At 41.8% G+C, this 14,134-nt stretch overlaps 1 protein-coding gene across 7 annotated transcripts in view; it reads right to left on the reverse strand.

The window, feature by feature from the left end:
- The window catches only part of AMBRA1 (autophagy and beclin 1 regulator 1), a 170,019-nt gene that overhangs the window by 93,169 nt on the left and 62,716 nt on the right, over nt 1-14,134 (reverse strand). For 3 of the 7 annotated variants that reach the window (XM_072790705.1, XM_072790702.1, XM_072790703.1), the window contains 2 exons: nt 13,921-14,007; nt 9,696-9,872 (listed from right to left, as the gene is read on the reverse strand). The exons of 2 other annotated variants lie outside the window; for them this stretch is intronic. In XM_072790705.1, the coding sequence (XP_072646806.1) occupies nt 9,696-9,872; nt 13,921-14,007 (264 nt within the window). The remainder of the gene's footprint in view (nt 1-9,695; nt 9,873-13,920; nt 14,008-14,134) is intronic. 2 more of the 7 variants (XM_072790706.1, XM_072790704.1) reach the window with 1 other exon arrangement.

Genomic DNA, 14,134 nt, shown 5'->3' on the forward strand with positions numbered 1-14,134 from the left:
AAAAAATATTTTATTTATTTATTCATGAGAGACACAGACTGAGAGAGAGAGAGAGAGAGAGAGAGAGAGGCAGAGACACAGGCAGAGAGAGAAGCAGGCCCCATGCAGAGAGCCCAACATGGGACTCGATCCTGGGATCCTAGGATCACGCCCCGGGTCCAAGGCAGGCACCAAACCGCTGAGCCACCCAGGGATCCCCCCTCTTTTCATTATTATTAAAACTGACAATCAACTCCTTCCTTTCTTTCTTTCTTTCTTTCTTTCTTTCTTTCTTTCTTTCTTTCTTTCTTTCTTTCTTTCTTTAAAGAGAGTGCACAAGCAGGGGTGCGGTGGGGGAGGGAGAGAAGGAGAGAGAGACAGAGAGAGAGAGAGAGAATCTTTAGCACAGAGCCCAACTCAGGGCTTGATCTCACGACCCTGAGATCATGATCTGAGCTGAAATCAAGAGTTGTACACTTAATTGACGAAGCCACCCAGGCTCCCCTAACCAACTCCTTTCTGATTCAGTTTCTCCTTCCATTTGAAAAAGGGAGGTAGGACAAAAAACATGGGCAGAGATAACGGCTTTACAGTACTTAGAGATTAATGGGGGATATACAGGAAAATACAAATGAGATCAGCTGGCTCAAACACAAAGTCTCAGACTGATGGTCACATTCAGCACCATGAAAGACATATACACTAAGTGAATAGACATGCACCTGCTGGTCCTCACCTTAACATCTTGACTAAAGATGGAGAAGTAGGAACTAAATGGCATCTCAATAAAATGTAGAAAAGACTTCAAATTAAAAGCATTGAGAACTCTAGCATAGAAAGAGAAGAATAAGAGCACGGGCCTCAAAACAATTAGAAAACTGTGGAATGCGGTGAACACACAGTGAGATGCTGCCTAGGAGAGACAACAAAGAACAGCTAGGAGAAAAGAGCTCAAATGCTGTTCCAGGAAAAACCCTGTAAACAGGAATGGGAAAGGTGGCAAAGGCCAGAACGTTTGACTGAGGACAAGTGAGCAAGAAGATGGATAAAGGCTCTGTGCATTAGTACTGACCACAAAAATCCCTAACTAAAGCGTGTCTCTAAGTAGACTAGAGGCAAAAAGAGCAACTCATGACCCTAGATTCTGTGGTCTTGAAAGAAGGGAGGATTCAGAAGTAAGGAGTTGGGCCATGGAAACCAAATTCAGGTCACAGAATATCTGCAGTAGTGATAGGAAACGGAAGAAGGGGAGAGGGAAACTGCTAAGAGTTCCAAGAAAAGGGCAAAGGACTTAAAAATACTTAAAACAATGCCATATTTACAAAGCCATACAGACTCTGTCACTCACTTTGGTGCAGATATAAGATCAATGTGACTCGAGGCTGCCTAAGCCAAAGTGAGTGAGGCAAAGACTGAAATCTGAGTGACCAGAGGCTGTCTGCCAGATGAAGAGAGGGTAAAGGCAGCCCTAGGCAGACCATTTACCTTAGGGTTGGTGGAGGGAGCTATGCACGCATGCACGCATGCACGCACGCACGCACAGGGGCCTAAATGTAACACAGCCTTATGCCCTCTCCCAAGGGGACCTGGAAAAAAACAAACCAACCAACCAAGCCAGTAAAGAACAGAATATGCAAATATACTGGTACTGCTCCTCCCTCACAGGAGGACTCTTTGTCCCCAGAATGCTTTTCAGGGAAACACCAGAGAAATCCTCATCAATTTCATCAGCTAGAAGCTGCCTTTAAGCCAGCAGGACAGAAGCTGGTGGAGTTATTAATGGCTTTTCCAGTTGTTGAATTCTGTGCATCTCTGATTAACTCTCAGAGGGGTATTTGGGAAGGAGAGGGAGGAAAAATAAGATTTTCTTATACTAGATTTTATATGGAAAAAAACACCCTTCAAACAATAAGGCACCCAAAACAAATGTTAAATACAAGAAAATGCATCTCTGGAACAAGGGAGAGACACACAGCAGCAACTCTTGCTAAATGCCTGGGATTAATTGCCTCAAAGAGAGGCCGTAATTTAAAGGAATGAAAAACACACCTAGAGACTGCTGTCTGAAGTCCTGACCAGACAGTCAGGTTGTCATTACTCCTCATGACAAACAGCTCTGCCTCAGGTCTTTATAAATGAAGCTCTTGCAGCAAAAAGCTCAAAAGGCCATTGTCCTCTTGACAATACACAGTTGACTCTGCTGAAAATTAGACTATTAAAAAAATAAGTGTTTCCCTTTGCTCTTCTGTTTTTACTCAATCTCCAGACAATAGAAGGCCTAGCTGGTATTCCTCTCCCTGGATGGCACAAGTCCTTTCCTTAACCCTAGTACTCATAGTAAGAAACCGAGGCCCCTGTCTTTACTGTCAAGGATCATGCACACGTGTAAGGGCTTAGATTTCTGGGAGGAAGGGAGAGGGCCCTCAGGTGTCATTCACAGGGGATACATAGGAGCACAAACTTTTGGAACCGTGGAGCCTTAACTTTCCCTAAAGGAGCAGTAATATAACAGATAATTACTGTTTACAAATTCCTCTCCACTTTTAGTCTAATTTCTAGCCTAATTTCATCTGCATATACTCCATATTCCTATTGGACATTTTATGTTAAAAAAAAAAATCTCTAAGTGGTTATGTCTTACTCCCCCTACCTCCTGAGCCGCTTAATTCTTTCATTCTGTGTTTTCCCATACTATACCCAAGGACGATCCACATATATTCCGTTTTCTTTCTCTTCTAGTATTCCCCATAATAAATATTCATATGTATTTTACTGGCCCAGAAAGAATGCTAATTCAGAAGTTACCAAGCAATAGGCTCAAAACCTTCAGGTAAGAACTAGAATTCAGGTAGGCATATATTTAGAAATAGGTTGGGGCTCTTCTGGTGCCAGATATCCTGTTCCTAATCCTCAGGAAGGCTCTCCCCTTTTCTGAGACTTTTCATTATTCTGCCTCTGCTGAACAGGAGGGAAGTTCATCTAAGGTAGTCAGCTCCCACAAAGATCTGAGTGCTTCAGGGTTAAACTGCAGAGATTATCCCCTCTGATTTTACAGATCAGACGCTGAGGCCTAGGGTGGATAAGGGACTTGCCCAAAATCAAAGGACAAATTTTGACTCAGCCAAAACCAGAACCCAGGGCCATCCTCTAGTCAAGAGTTGTCAAGCTATAGGGACAGTGGTCACTGACAAGTGATCCCAGTTCCCACCTGCTCCCACAGCTGCTCTAGGAGTCACTTACTCTTTTACCTACTTAGTTCAAAACTGGCTCAAGTAGGAATCAAAAAGGACTCGGGCAATATTTTGTTTGGGAAGCAGGAAGTCAGACAGCTGAGCTATTGCAGCTAATTTCTCAGGAACGTCCACAAATGTTCAGGCCCCATTCTTAGAAAACACCAGGCCTCATACACACCCAACATGTAAGGTCCAGTCCTCAATTGTTCTCTCCTGTATTTCATCCACTGTTTCCTAACTGGTTTTCCTAAACCAGGCTGTACAGTTGCCACTTTAGGTCACCCTAGCCAATGCTGTCAGAAGTAGCCGCCTCAAACAGGTCTTCAGTAATGGCTGCCCCCAGATAAAAATAAAGTCCAAACTTCTTGGTCAAGCATTCCAGGCCCTCAGTTCAGGCCTTTTCCATCTTCTTTTTCGTATTACAAATACTCTATAACTCTAGCCACAGATTTATTCAGGGTCCTTTGAATAAACCCTGTAAATCTTCTGTCTCTGGGCTTTTGCTTAGCTAGTCCCTTTGAATCTCCTAGAATCTCCTTCCCTACCCTCATCCTCCACATCAATTCATCAAAGTCCTACATAGTCTGTCCACCCAGCTGAAACGCTGGGAGCCTCCTCACATCTCCCCAAATACCCTCTTCCCTTCATAGAATGCTGCTCTGTATTTTAGTGTTACCTTATTATAGTCTGTCTAATAAGTTACTATGTAAAAATCTGCTCATGTTATTTCATTGCCTAAAACTCTTCAATGACTTCCTTTTACCTAAAGGATAAAGTTCACCTCCTTTGTAAGATACACAAGACTCTCCAAAGATGTGGTGTTACCCTAACTCTTGGGGCTCATCTCTTGCCACATAACTTGGACTTTAGAATCTAGACAAACTTATCAACAAGGGAATTCTGAAATATTTCATGTTTCTATGACTGTACATTTATTTGCCTTTCTCCCAAGAATATCTAGAAGTGACAGTCCTATTTTAAGACATATAACTTTCTCTTTTATAAACCCAACTTGTAAAAAAAAACAATCAACCACTATGAAAATCAAGTAAGTGAAATTATTTAAAACTCTCTGGTAAAAAGAAAGAGAACAGTTTCTCATCTCGTCCCACTGTAGGAACTACTTCTATTCCTCTATGCCTGATTCCTGACTGTTCTAGCAAGTTCCAATCTATAAAGAGAAAAACTTTAAAGTGTGTTTCCTTAGAATTTCTCTTGTATTTCTAGTATCAAAGAGTCTATGGTTTGTAAGTTAAAGGAAGGAACAAAGGCAACTCCTCTTCAAAATGAAGTAGACAGAACACTCTCTAAAGATTTACCCTTCCCTTTCTTGGCTACAGTTACGTATCTGTTATTAGTAGTCACCAACTCCCACAGGAGTCCTGGAAATTCTGGGCACAGAAAAGAGGGCAGGACCAGGTACTACCAAGGACACGTAGCTTCACTCTATTGGAATTTCTAGCCACGAGAACTTAAAGTATATGAATCTCACAAAGTTGCTAGGATTTCACCTTTACACAGATGATAATATTAATATTATTTGGTTTTTAATGTATTTTCTTTGCCATAGCTCAATTAAATTTCAGTTATAGCAAAAGGACAGGCAAAGAATATTAAATTCTGAACTAAAGGCAAGCAACTTCTCTTATGCCAACCCAATCAGATGGCAGAGTTGAGTGACAGCCTTCAGAACTCTCAGCTACATCACATATCAAAAAGACCTTTAACAACTTCCTTGCCAGAAGATGTCTGGGGACAGGGACCATAAAAGGAGAAGCTCTTTCTGCATTAGGCTGTATATGTGTATGTGGTACTGCCAGAACAATTCATGCCAAACTAAGGAACTAGAATCCATTTCTGGCACCTAGAAATGATTGTCATACCGCGAAACATTTTTGCTTATTTGGTCACAATACACATTTCTGGGTAAAAATTCAAATACAACCCGATAAATTAGAAGAATGAAGAGAACAAATGTAATAGACCTAAAGTGACTTCATCGTAAGGCTGAAGGACTAGAATCCTCACTGTGATGTTCTTCCAAAGGAAGCCCAGTGTCACAACGGTAAATGAAGACTTGCTCTCTTCTGTCCTGGCAACAATTTTAAGAAGTGAATATAATTCCCCTGCAGCTGGTATGTATGGTGTCGATATTTGTGACTGATCCAATCTGAAGCTTCTAGTTCTGTCATTGGCTCAGGGTATTCTTTGCCTTAGAAGGTAAAGCAGTTACAAAAAGACACAAGAAGGGCAAGAATAAGCTGGGGATGATTCTGGGATTCTAATTACGTTTAGAATAAGAGATAACGTGAGGAAGGAGCTGAGGATAACAGAAACAATAGACATATGCCACTTCTTATGCAGGCCTTAACAATTAGTAGGACAGGGCACTTCACCACAGTGCTTCATAAAAGCCACCCTCTTTCCAAAGTGATGGTGAAAATTAAAATGGCAATTTTCCTTATGCTTATTTGCTTTCTACATTGTAGCAGGTGGTCTGGGCTCAAAAGCAGGCAGACAGCAATGTCAGGGGCAGCCACACCTTTAGTCTGCTTGTGAATATCTTTATGCAAAGACAGATGCTGAAGGCTTCAGGACAGACCTTCTGACAGCAGGTTTCTGGATGTCCTGCTTGTGCATTTTGATAAACACAGGGACCCTGCAGTCTCAATCCTGGCTGCAGACAGAGATGAATGGCAGAAGAAGATGCCTGCCTGGGTAGATGGTCATTAATCCAGACCACAAAAGAATCCTAGCCTATTCTAGAATAGAATATTAAATCCTAGAAAATTTAACCTGATGCTGACCAACATTCAAAGCTATCCTCCATATAGATAAATCTAGAGTGTTCTTCCACAGCAAATTCAGGGAGCAAGAGCTCAAATGTGGTTCTACATCATTTATAGGGTTTTTATTTACTTATTTTTATTTTTTTAAGATTTTATTTATTTATTAATAGAGAGAGAGAGCGCGCATGCGAGAGAGAGAGCGCGGCAGAGACATAGGCAGAGGGAGAAGCAGGCTCCATACAAGGAGCCCCACAAGGGACTCGATCCTGGGTCTCCAGGATCAGGCCCTGGGCTGAAGGTGGCACTAAATCACTGAGCCACTGGGGCTGCCCTGTTTACTTATTTTTAAAGATCTATTTATTTGAGAGAGAGAGAGAGAGAGCATGCTGTGGGGGAGGTAAGGGGGGGTTGAGGGAGGAGAATCTCAAGTAGACTCCCAGCTGAGCACAGAGCCTGAGGCAGGGCTCCATCTCCTGAGATCATGACCTGAGCCAAAATCAAGAGTCAGATGCTGAGGTGCCTGGGTGGTTCAGTCAGTTAAGCATCTGGCTTCAGCTCAGGTCATCTCAGTATCCTGGGATTGAGTCCTGCATCAGGCTCTCTGCTTGTGGGGAGGCTGCTTCTCCCCCTCCTCCCCACTCATGCTCTATCTCACTATCTCATTCTCTTTCTTTCTCTCTCAAATAATTAAATAAAATCTTTTTTTTCTTTTTTTGAAGAGTCAGATGCTTAACCAACTGAGCCATCCAGGCACCCCCAATTTTAAGGTTTTAAATCTACAGGACAAAAAAGTGAGACACTAAGTATGTTTGTTCCTGTTCTCAAATCTCAGACATGTCCAATCTTAGTTGTCTCTGTATCCTCATTAAAAAAATACTACAATGGAGTAAATATCTCATTGGGTTATTGTAAGGACTGAACAAGATTTTAAAATATATATATAAAGTATATTAATATATTTATACATACTACAAATGTTTTATATGTTATAAATTAGTATACACATGAAAAATATTATTATAGCTGATATTTTTCATTCAGATGGATGATGGGAAAGAACCAAAAAAAGATGGGATCTGGGGGCTCTGCACACCTGGTTGCGATAAGGTAGAGAATGGCAAAATGACCCCTAGTTTAGTAAATGGGAAGAGCTGAAGATGTCAAAGTGGGATGGCAAAGGCAGGAGGAGCACGGTGCACTGTGAAGGTGAGGATACCAGTAGAACAGTCTCTCTTAATGGCACGCTAAATGTTAGGAGAGTTCAGGCCCTATCTAACTTACCTGCTTCTCTGTACTTGAAAGAACTGTAAATTATGACTATACAAGCTTCTGACTTTCCTTCTAGTTATCAAAGCTAAGGAAAAGGACTGGGGCAGAGAAATTAAAATGGGCTGGTACATTCCCTCATTTCTCACTCACTCCCTCCTCAGAGAACCTAGAAATTAAAAGGAGCAACCAGAAACAATGCTCAGTTTACAACAGCAGGGAGGAGGGCAGGGAAAGAGACAGGAAAAAAACGAACAGACAGATAGTAACTCAGCACCAACCAGCGAGCAACTTCCTTCACTAGGAGACCCCGACTACTAACACTGAAGTGACTAATCCATAGCTATTAAAAAAAGATTACAATCTGCATCAGCCCAAAAAGAAGGGCAAACACCCTGTGAGAGACTTTTGGAGAGGCATGAGAGAAATCAGCCTCATTCCTAACCAGGGAACAACAGAAGACCCCCAGGGAGTAACAATGGTAAGTCAGCACAGGAAAGGTGAAGAAGGCAATGCAAATTCAGGTCGTGCTGAAGCCATGAGGGAGGTGAGAGCACAGGTGGGCTGTGGGGAGCACAAAGAGGAGGCAGTCTGACACAGGAAAATCGAGGGGGAAGGAAGGGGAGAGGGAGGAGGTGGTAGCAGAAGAAAGAGAAGGTAAGATGAGAACAGAACATTTTAAACTAACCCAGAACTCCATTGTGAAGGACAAGTCACGAGGCAAGATACAGCTCAAAGGCATCAGCCCCACGTTTCACCACTGCAAAGAGATAACACAGCCTTCCAAACCCGCATGGAGGGAGGCTATGCAATTTGCACTGACTCCCAGATCTCCCTTGGATTACTGAGGCTTTTCAGCGGTACTAAGTCCCAGGCTTTTCAGTGGTACTAAGTCCCCCATGTACTTGAAACTGCTTCTCTGAATAGACCCCGGTGCTGGAAAAATCATCGTAACCCACAGGGGAATATATTTCACTACTGGTGTCTGTCCAGCTAAGAGAGTGGTGACTCTGCCCTCATGGCCATTATAGGCATCCACCATCCCCTAGAATGGACTGAAGGGAGAATGACATGTGCTGGGAGCCAGAGGGCAGCCAATGAGAGAGGACCGGCACCCCTGCTTCCCAGGCCACCACAGCTGCTTCAGGGAATCCCTGCATTTCTTTCACATTTACATCCTCCCCACACAAATGAACTGTCCGTTCAGTCTGCCTTCTGCTTCCAAATACACAATTGCTAGTGTGTTTAAGAATCGTATCAGGAAGGCAAATTGGTATAAAGCTTGTTTCCACCTTCTTAGCCATCTTTGGCAGAGAGATTTCTCCAAAGCATCTTAAAGCTCTTTTGCAAGGTGGCTCTTGGGGAACTATCCATTCAGCTCACGGAAGAGGAAGGTAGACAGGAGGCAAGAACTCTTAACATCTCAGACCTGACCAGGCTATGTCTAGATGGAGCAGGGGGAAAAAAGGAAAATGACTGACAAGCTGTCCTATTCTAATACAAAAGGAGGAAAAAATAATATTTAACCACCTCCTTCCCTTCCTCCCTCCCTCTCTCTCTCTCCCTCTCTCATTCGTTTTGCATGTTTGAGAATATCAAAATATAGGAATCAAAACAAGAGCCAAATGTCCAATTTGATGCAAGCCAGGAAAGCTTTCAGAATGGAAAGAAACACAATGAACTGCTAGAAAGGTCAGGAGCAACAGGTCAGAGAGTTCAAACACAGCAGTAAGACGGAGGTGTTTGACCCTATGCGTGGGGCTGACCCTGCTGCTCCTTTAGCTCACCCCTGCCCTTTAATCAAACCACTCAACAACACCAGAAGAGCAAGGAATTACCTCTTAAGCCACCACATTAACTTGACAGGCAATTCTCAAAGGATCTTTATTGGAGAGATGGGGAGAAGGAGAAAGTTTAGGCAATGGTGTAGGACCTCAAAGAATTCATGTGATTCAAGGGTACTAAGAGGAACTGTCTTCAGGGAAATCGGAGTATTCTTATGATGTCTAATCTTGCTACCTACTCTGCTTCAGAGAAAAAATACCAACAGTCCTGTCTCCCTGATGTTATGAAGAAAGATCACAAGAAGCACTTCCACAGCCACTGTTCACGCAAAGGGGAAATAAAAGTGCTGCCTATGGAGCAGCAGTCATCTTCTCCAGCCTGGCCTGGGGCCAACGGGCTGTCTCCCCACAGGCTCTGGTGAATCAGCAGCACAACTGCCAGAAGGGGGTGGGGGTGGGGGTAGGGGGATGGGGTAGGGCTGTGCATCTTAACCCCCTTTCCCTCAACCCATCCTATTACTCATAAATAGTAACTTAGGGGGTTGGAGCAAAAATGTCAACCACTGCTGCTTGGACAGTGGTCAACTTGGAGGCACACACAGCTCGGAAGGACAGGGAAGAAAGCAAGCTGAGGAGGTACTTACTCAAAGTCCTCAAACTCCAAGTCGGTTCCCTCTACTGATGGGCCCTGGTTGTCTGAGGAAGAGGAGGTGGAAGAACGGAGACGGTTCTGCTGATAGCGCATGGAGCGCTGGCGAATACTGTCTCTCCGTGAGAGATACTGGATCATCCTCTGGGCGTAGTATGCAGCAGGAGATAATCTGAGAGAGACAGAGATGGACAAACACAAACTAGCACTAATGTGGGGAATACTTTGGAAGACAGTAAATCCAGCTCTCCCATGGCATCTCCCTGCTGAGGCGAACTCCGGAGACATGAAAAATAAAGGGCGTTTAACTCACCAGGAGGTCTGTACTGCACAATACGTTTATCAGACTACCACCAGTGTTTCTGTTCGGAGAGAAGGCAAAGAGGCTGTTTCATCAGTCATCATCTGCTCAACAGCTGCCCCCTCCCAAGGGGATAACACTGGACCTCCCTTTTTTGTTTCTTAAGGGACCCTCCATAGCTTCTCAGGGTACCCTTCACACAGATTCACACTCTTCTTCAATCATTCATACTCAAAATATAATAAAAAGGGACCACAGCAATCATCTATAGGCCAACCTTTCTTTCATTTTATAGAGAACAGAGGCCAGGAGAGGGCAAACCAGACATGACTAAAGAAGGTACCATCTTCACCAGGATATCCTCCTTCTCCAACAAATCCACACAGCTCCAGATTTGTCCTCACTCCCTAAAATGAGCTCTTGGAACCTCTCAGCTCTATGGATTATTCATAGGTATTTGTAACAGAAAATATTCAGCATCGAGAAAGAGTAAAATATATGCAGGAAAACAAAACCTAAAAGGGAAAAAAAGATTTTCTATTTCTTACAATAGAGCATCAGAGGCTACATGGGCACTAAGCAATGTACAAGACAACAATTATTCTTCTTTCTTCTCCCTTACCATGGCTACTCTCAGTGGATAATTAGTCTAGACCTCTATTCTTCCAGCTGGGGCTTAGTGTCTTCATACTCCATGAAAACATCTAGTGTCTCATACAATTCACCACATCCCCTTCTTTCTCAAGTTTTTCCTCCATCTTTCACAACACTGCTACATAATAAGAAAGAGAAGAATAATAGAAAAACGTTTTACATGATCATATTAAGTGAATTCCTAAGAAATTTCCAGACTTAAAACTTGCCTGAGGCACACACTTTAACTCAACAATTCCACTAGGAATTTTATCATACAGAAAAACACAAGGATACAAAGATATATATATATATATCTGTATATGTTGTTAGCATTAGTGAAAAACTGGGAAATGTCCCAAATGCCCAGCAACAGATTAAATAAACTATATATGTACAAAGAAACACTATGTTGCTATTAAAAAGAGTAAGTCATCCCTATAAACACACAAGAAAAACTCTCAAACAAAAATTTAAGTGGGAGAAAAACTGAAGAATGGTATGCATATGCTAATACATATATAAACATATATATTTCTGCAATTAGAACAAAAAACTAAAAGGAAACACAATAATCCTGTTGAGGATTCCTGAGAATCCTAACTTCTATATAACGTCTGAATACAAAAGGGAAAAAGCATATAAATATACATTTTTTTAATGGAAATCTGGAAAAACTGATTGAGAATGGAAATAGTAGTTATATCCAGTGATTGGAAAAGCATTTACAAAATCTTGCTGCCTGACCTTTCATTACCCCTGGATAGTTTCTGGGAAAATCCTCAGTAAATCTACTGACTCAGGCCAAAGAGATTCTGCAGTCATTTACTATACGAACTAAGACTACCTCTGAAATGCCAGTCATCAGAGGTGGTATCCTTCTGGCCAATCATCAAATGGAATTCCTAAGCAGGTCAAATGACAATCTTTGGAATTCAAAAGTCCTTGTTATAGAATAATATACTGTGTCTGGCATTCCTGAATCCAAATTATACAGCAGGCGGGCATGGGATAAACAAATGCCTTGGCCAAGATGATCGGAGTACAGGGCTATTTCTTAAAAGTCTCAATGTGTGGAGCTTCCATTATCCATTTGGCTCCCTGTTGCCATGCATTTTGCAAGGATGAATCAAGAATCCTAAATTTTCAAGAGACAAAAGTCAGCAGTTTTGAGTTATTCCTAAATCACTAAATACACAGAAATCTTTTAGAAGTCAACCATTGATGGTTAAATTCTCAAGTCAATCAGACTAGAAAAGAATATAAAAAACATTTCAAGAGCAGAATGAAGATTCTTTTTTTGGAACTGATTCTGAAAAGTGACCATAAGTACACTCATTCCTCAGTTGATAGCCCACGCTAACTAATGGGAAAATTATATTATTGGTGAGAGAAGTAGGAAGAATGTTGATGCAGACAATAATAAAGACTGCCCTTTTATGTAAGGGCACAATTTCAGCACTAGGTAATCCCAACTGTTTAATTTCACCATAGGATAGGAATTCCCTAAGCTACAAAACTATGCATCAATGGTAATGAAAAAAGGATTCCTGCACAATTATTAAACATAAGTACATCCCGGCCTCATCTTTTTAGGTATCCACAGGGAAGCTAAGGTTCTGAATGCTGAAAGGTCCCACAAAGACTCTGACCTAATAAGTATCGTACAGGGTGAAATCTAAGAGGAAAAAGAAATTAAACAGCCAGTAATGAGGTAGCAACCAGTCTCCTACTAAAGAGCTGGATAATCACCAAACTCTAAGGTGTCCCAAGTAAAAATTTTAAATGTTTAAATAAATCCACAAGTTTTCTTCAAGGAAGAATATGTTCTCCTCCAAAGAAAACGTATTCTGTGTTCAGAGGGGAAATATAAAAATAGCAACACCACAAAGTATGACACTTTCTATGATAAAGAAATCTGAGTAGGAGTAAATAAAAGATTTATTACATGAAAGGAGGACAAATAATGGTCTTAAAGAATCACTGTTAAACTCTGTCAGGTTAAAAATTCTGGGGATGAGATTCCTATTGCTGTCCTAAAAGAAACTCTTTAATATTAAGCAAAAAATTTCCTATCTCAGTGTTTCAGAGTAATCTGATTGATGCATAAAATCTCCCTCTGTTATTTAGGGCTTACTACTTTCAATGTGATCAGGGACTAACATAAACTTCCTTGGTTCGGTCATCATCATCTCAGCTGCTTCCCCATTCCCCTGATCCTTGGATTTACCATTTGTAGGGCATGGAAAAGGAAGTAAGAGTACCCTCTTAAGGAATCTTTCCATTAGTCTCTCAGAAAGAATGTTCAACATCATGACATAACTGTGGCCAACAACAAAATCACTCAATATCCCTAGAATCAACTTTGTCTATGGGTCTTTCCAGACTTGAAATTCTTAACCTAAAGCAAAGCTCATTTAGCTCTATCTAACCCAATCTGTTAACTTGCCTACCTCACCATTACAAATTGCTCTTTCTTTTGGTAAAGCCTCACAATATGCTCTGGTATTGCTTAAATAATGTGAAGGTTATCCCCTATTTAGGTCATTGACAGAATCAGCAAGTCTGGCTGTGACAACACCAAAGACTCACTATAATAAATGACATACATCAACTCAACACCCAACGCTGGTCCTCAGTCACCAGTATGAGGTAATGGTGGGCCGGCCTTGAACTCATCTAAGTGTTTTTTTTTAATCTCTCTGAGAACTCTTCAAATATCTTCTAATCGGTGTGAGGTAAACACTTTAATAAAAGATTGACTTGTTTTAGTTACCCTTTTGTCAGTCATCTCTTCCTTTAGGTTGCATAAAAAAATTGAACATCTGAATGAACTTGACTTCTGCCTTTTAACAGTCTAAATTCTCTCTCAAATGAGAGTGAGTAGAATTTCTTGTTAGTTGGATAGTTTTAATTTGTAAGTAATTTCCCTACTAATAAAAACTTGTTTCCCTTTTGGTTGTCCATCTGAATGGCAACAGCCTCCTGATCAGCAAAAAGGAATATCCTGTGACTCTGTCAGTGGCTTCCTCAGGTCCCTCCTCTAAGTGCCCCACTTATAGAAATGAGCCCCAAGAGACAGGAGCTCAGTCACAACCCTCTGCCACCAGAGGTTCTGTTCACTTACCTGCAACATTTCCCAATCACCTGAATCACCTGTCTCAAAACTGTAACTGAAGAGTAAAGAGCACCAGGACCAGAGAGGCACAGAGGGGCTTCCAACAGCTTGGCAACCCAAGGGCAGCCCCTCCCCCCCACCTAGTGCCATTTCTCACTTTGGCCTTACCTCGCTGGGTCTGGGTAAATTGGGTGCTCTCTGGATCCTGCTCCATCATAACGGGATAATGAAATGAGGGAAGACTCCAGCAGCCTCCTAGCAGAGATTAAAAAAATGGCAATAATCCCTGTCAATTACCAACTCAGAGGTCATTCATAAGGAAAAATAGGGGGAGAGATAAAATAACATCCCCCTTTGCAGCTAGCTAACACTTGCTTTCTGG

Source organism: Canis lupus, chromosome 21 (genome assembly GCF_048164855.1).
Source record: "Canis lupus baileyi chromosome 21, mCanLup2.hap1, whole genome shotgun sequence".
Lineage (NCBI taxonomy): Eukaryota > Metazoa > Chordata > Mammalia > Carnivora > Canidae > Canis > Canis lupus.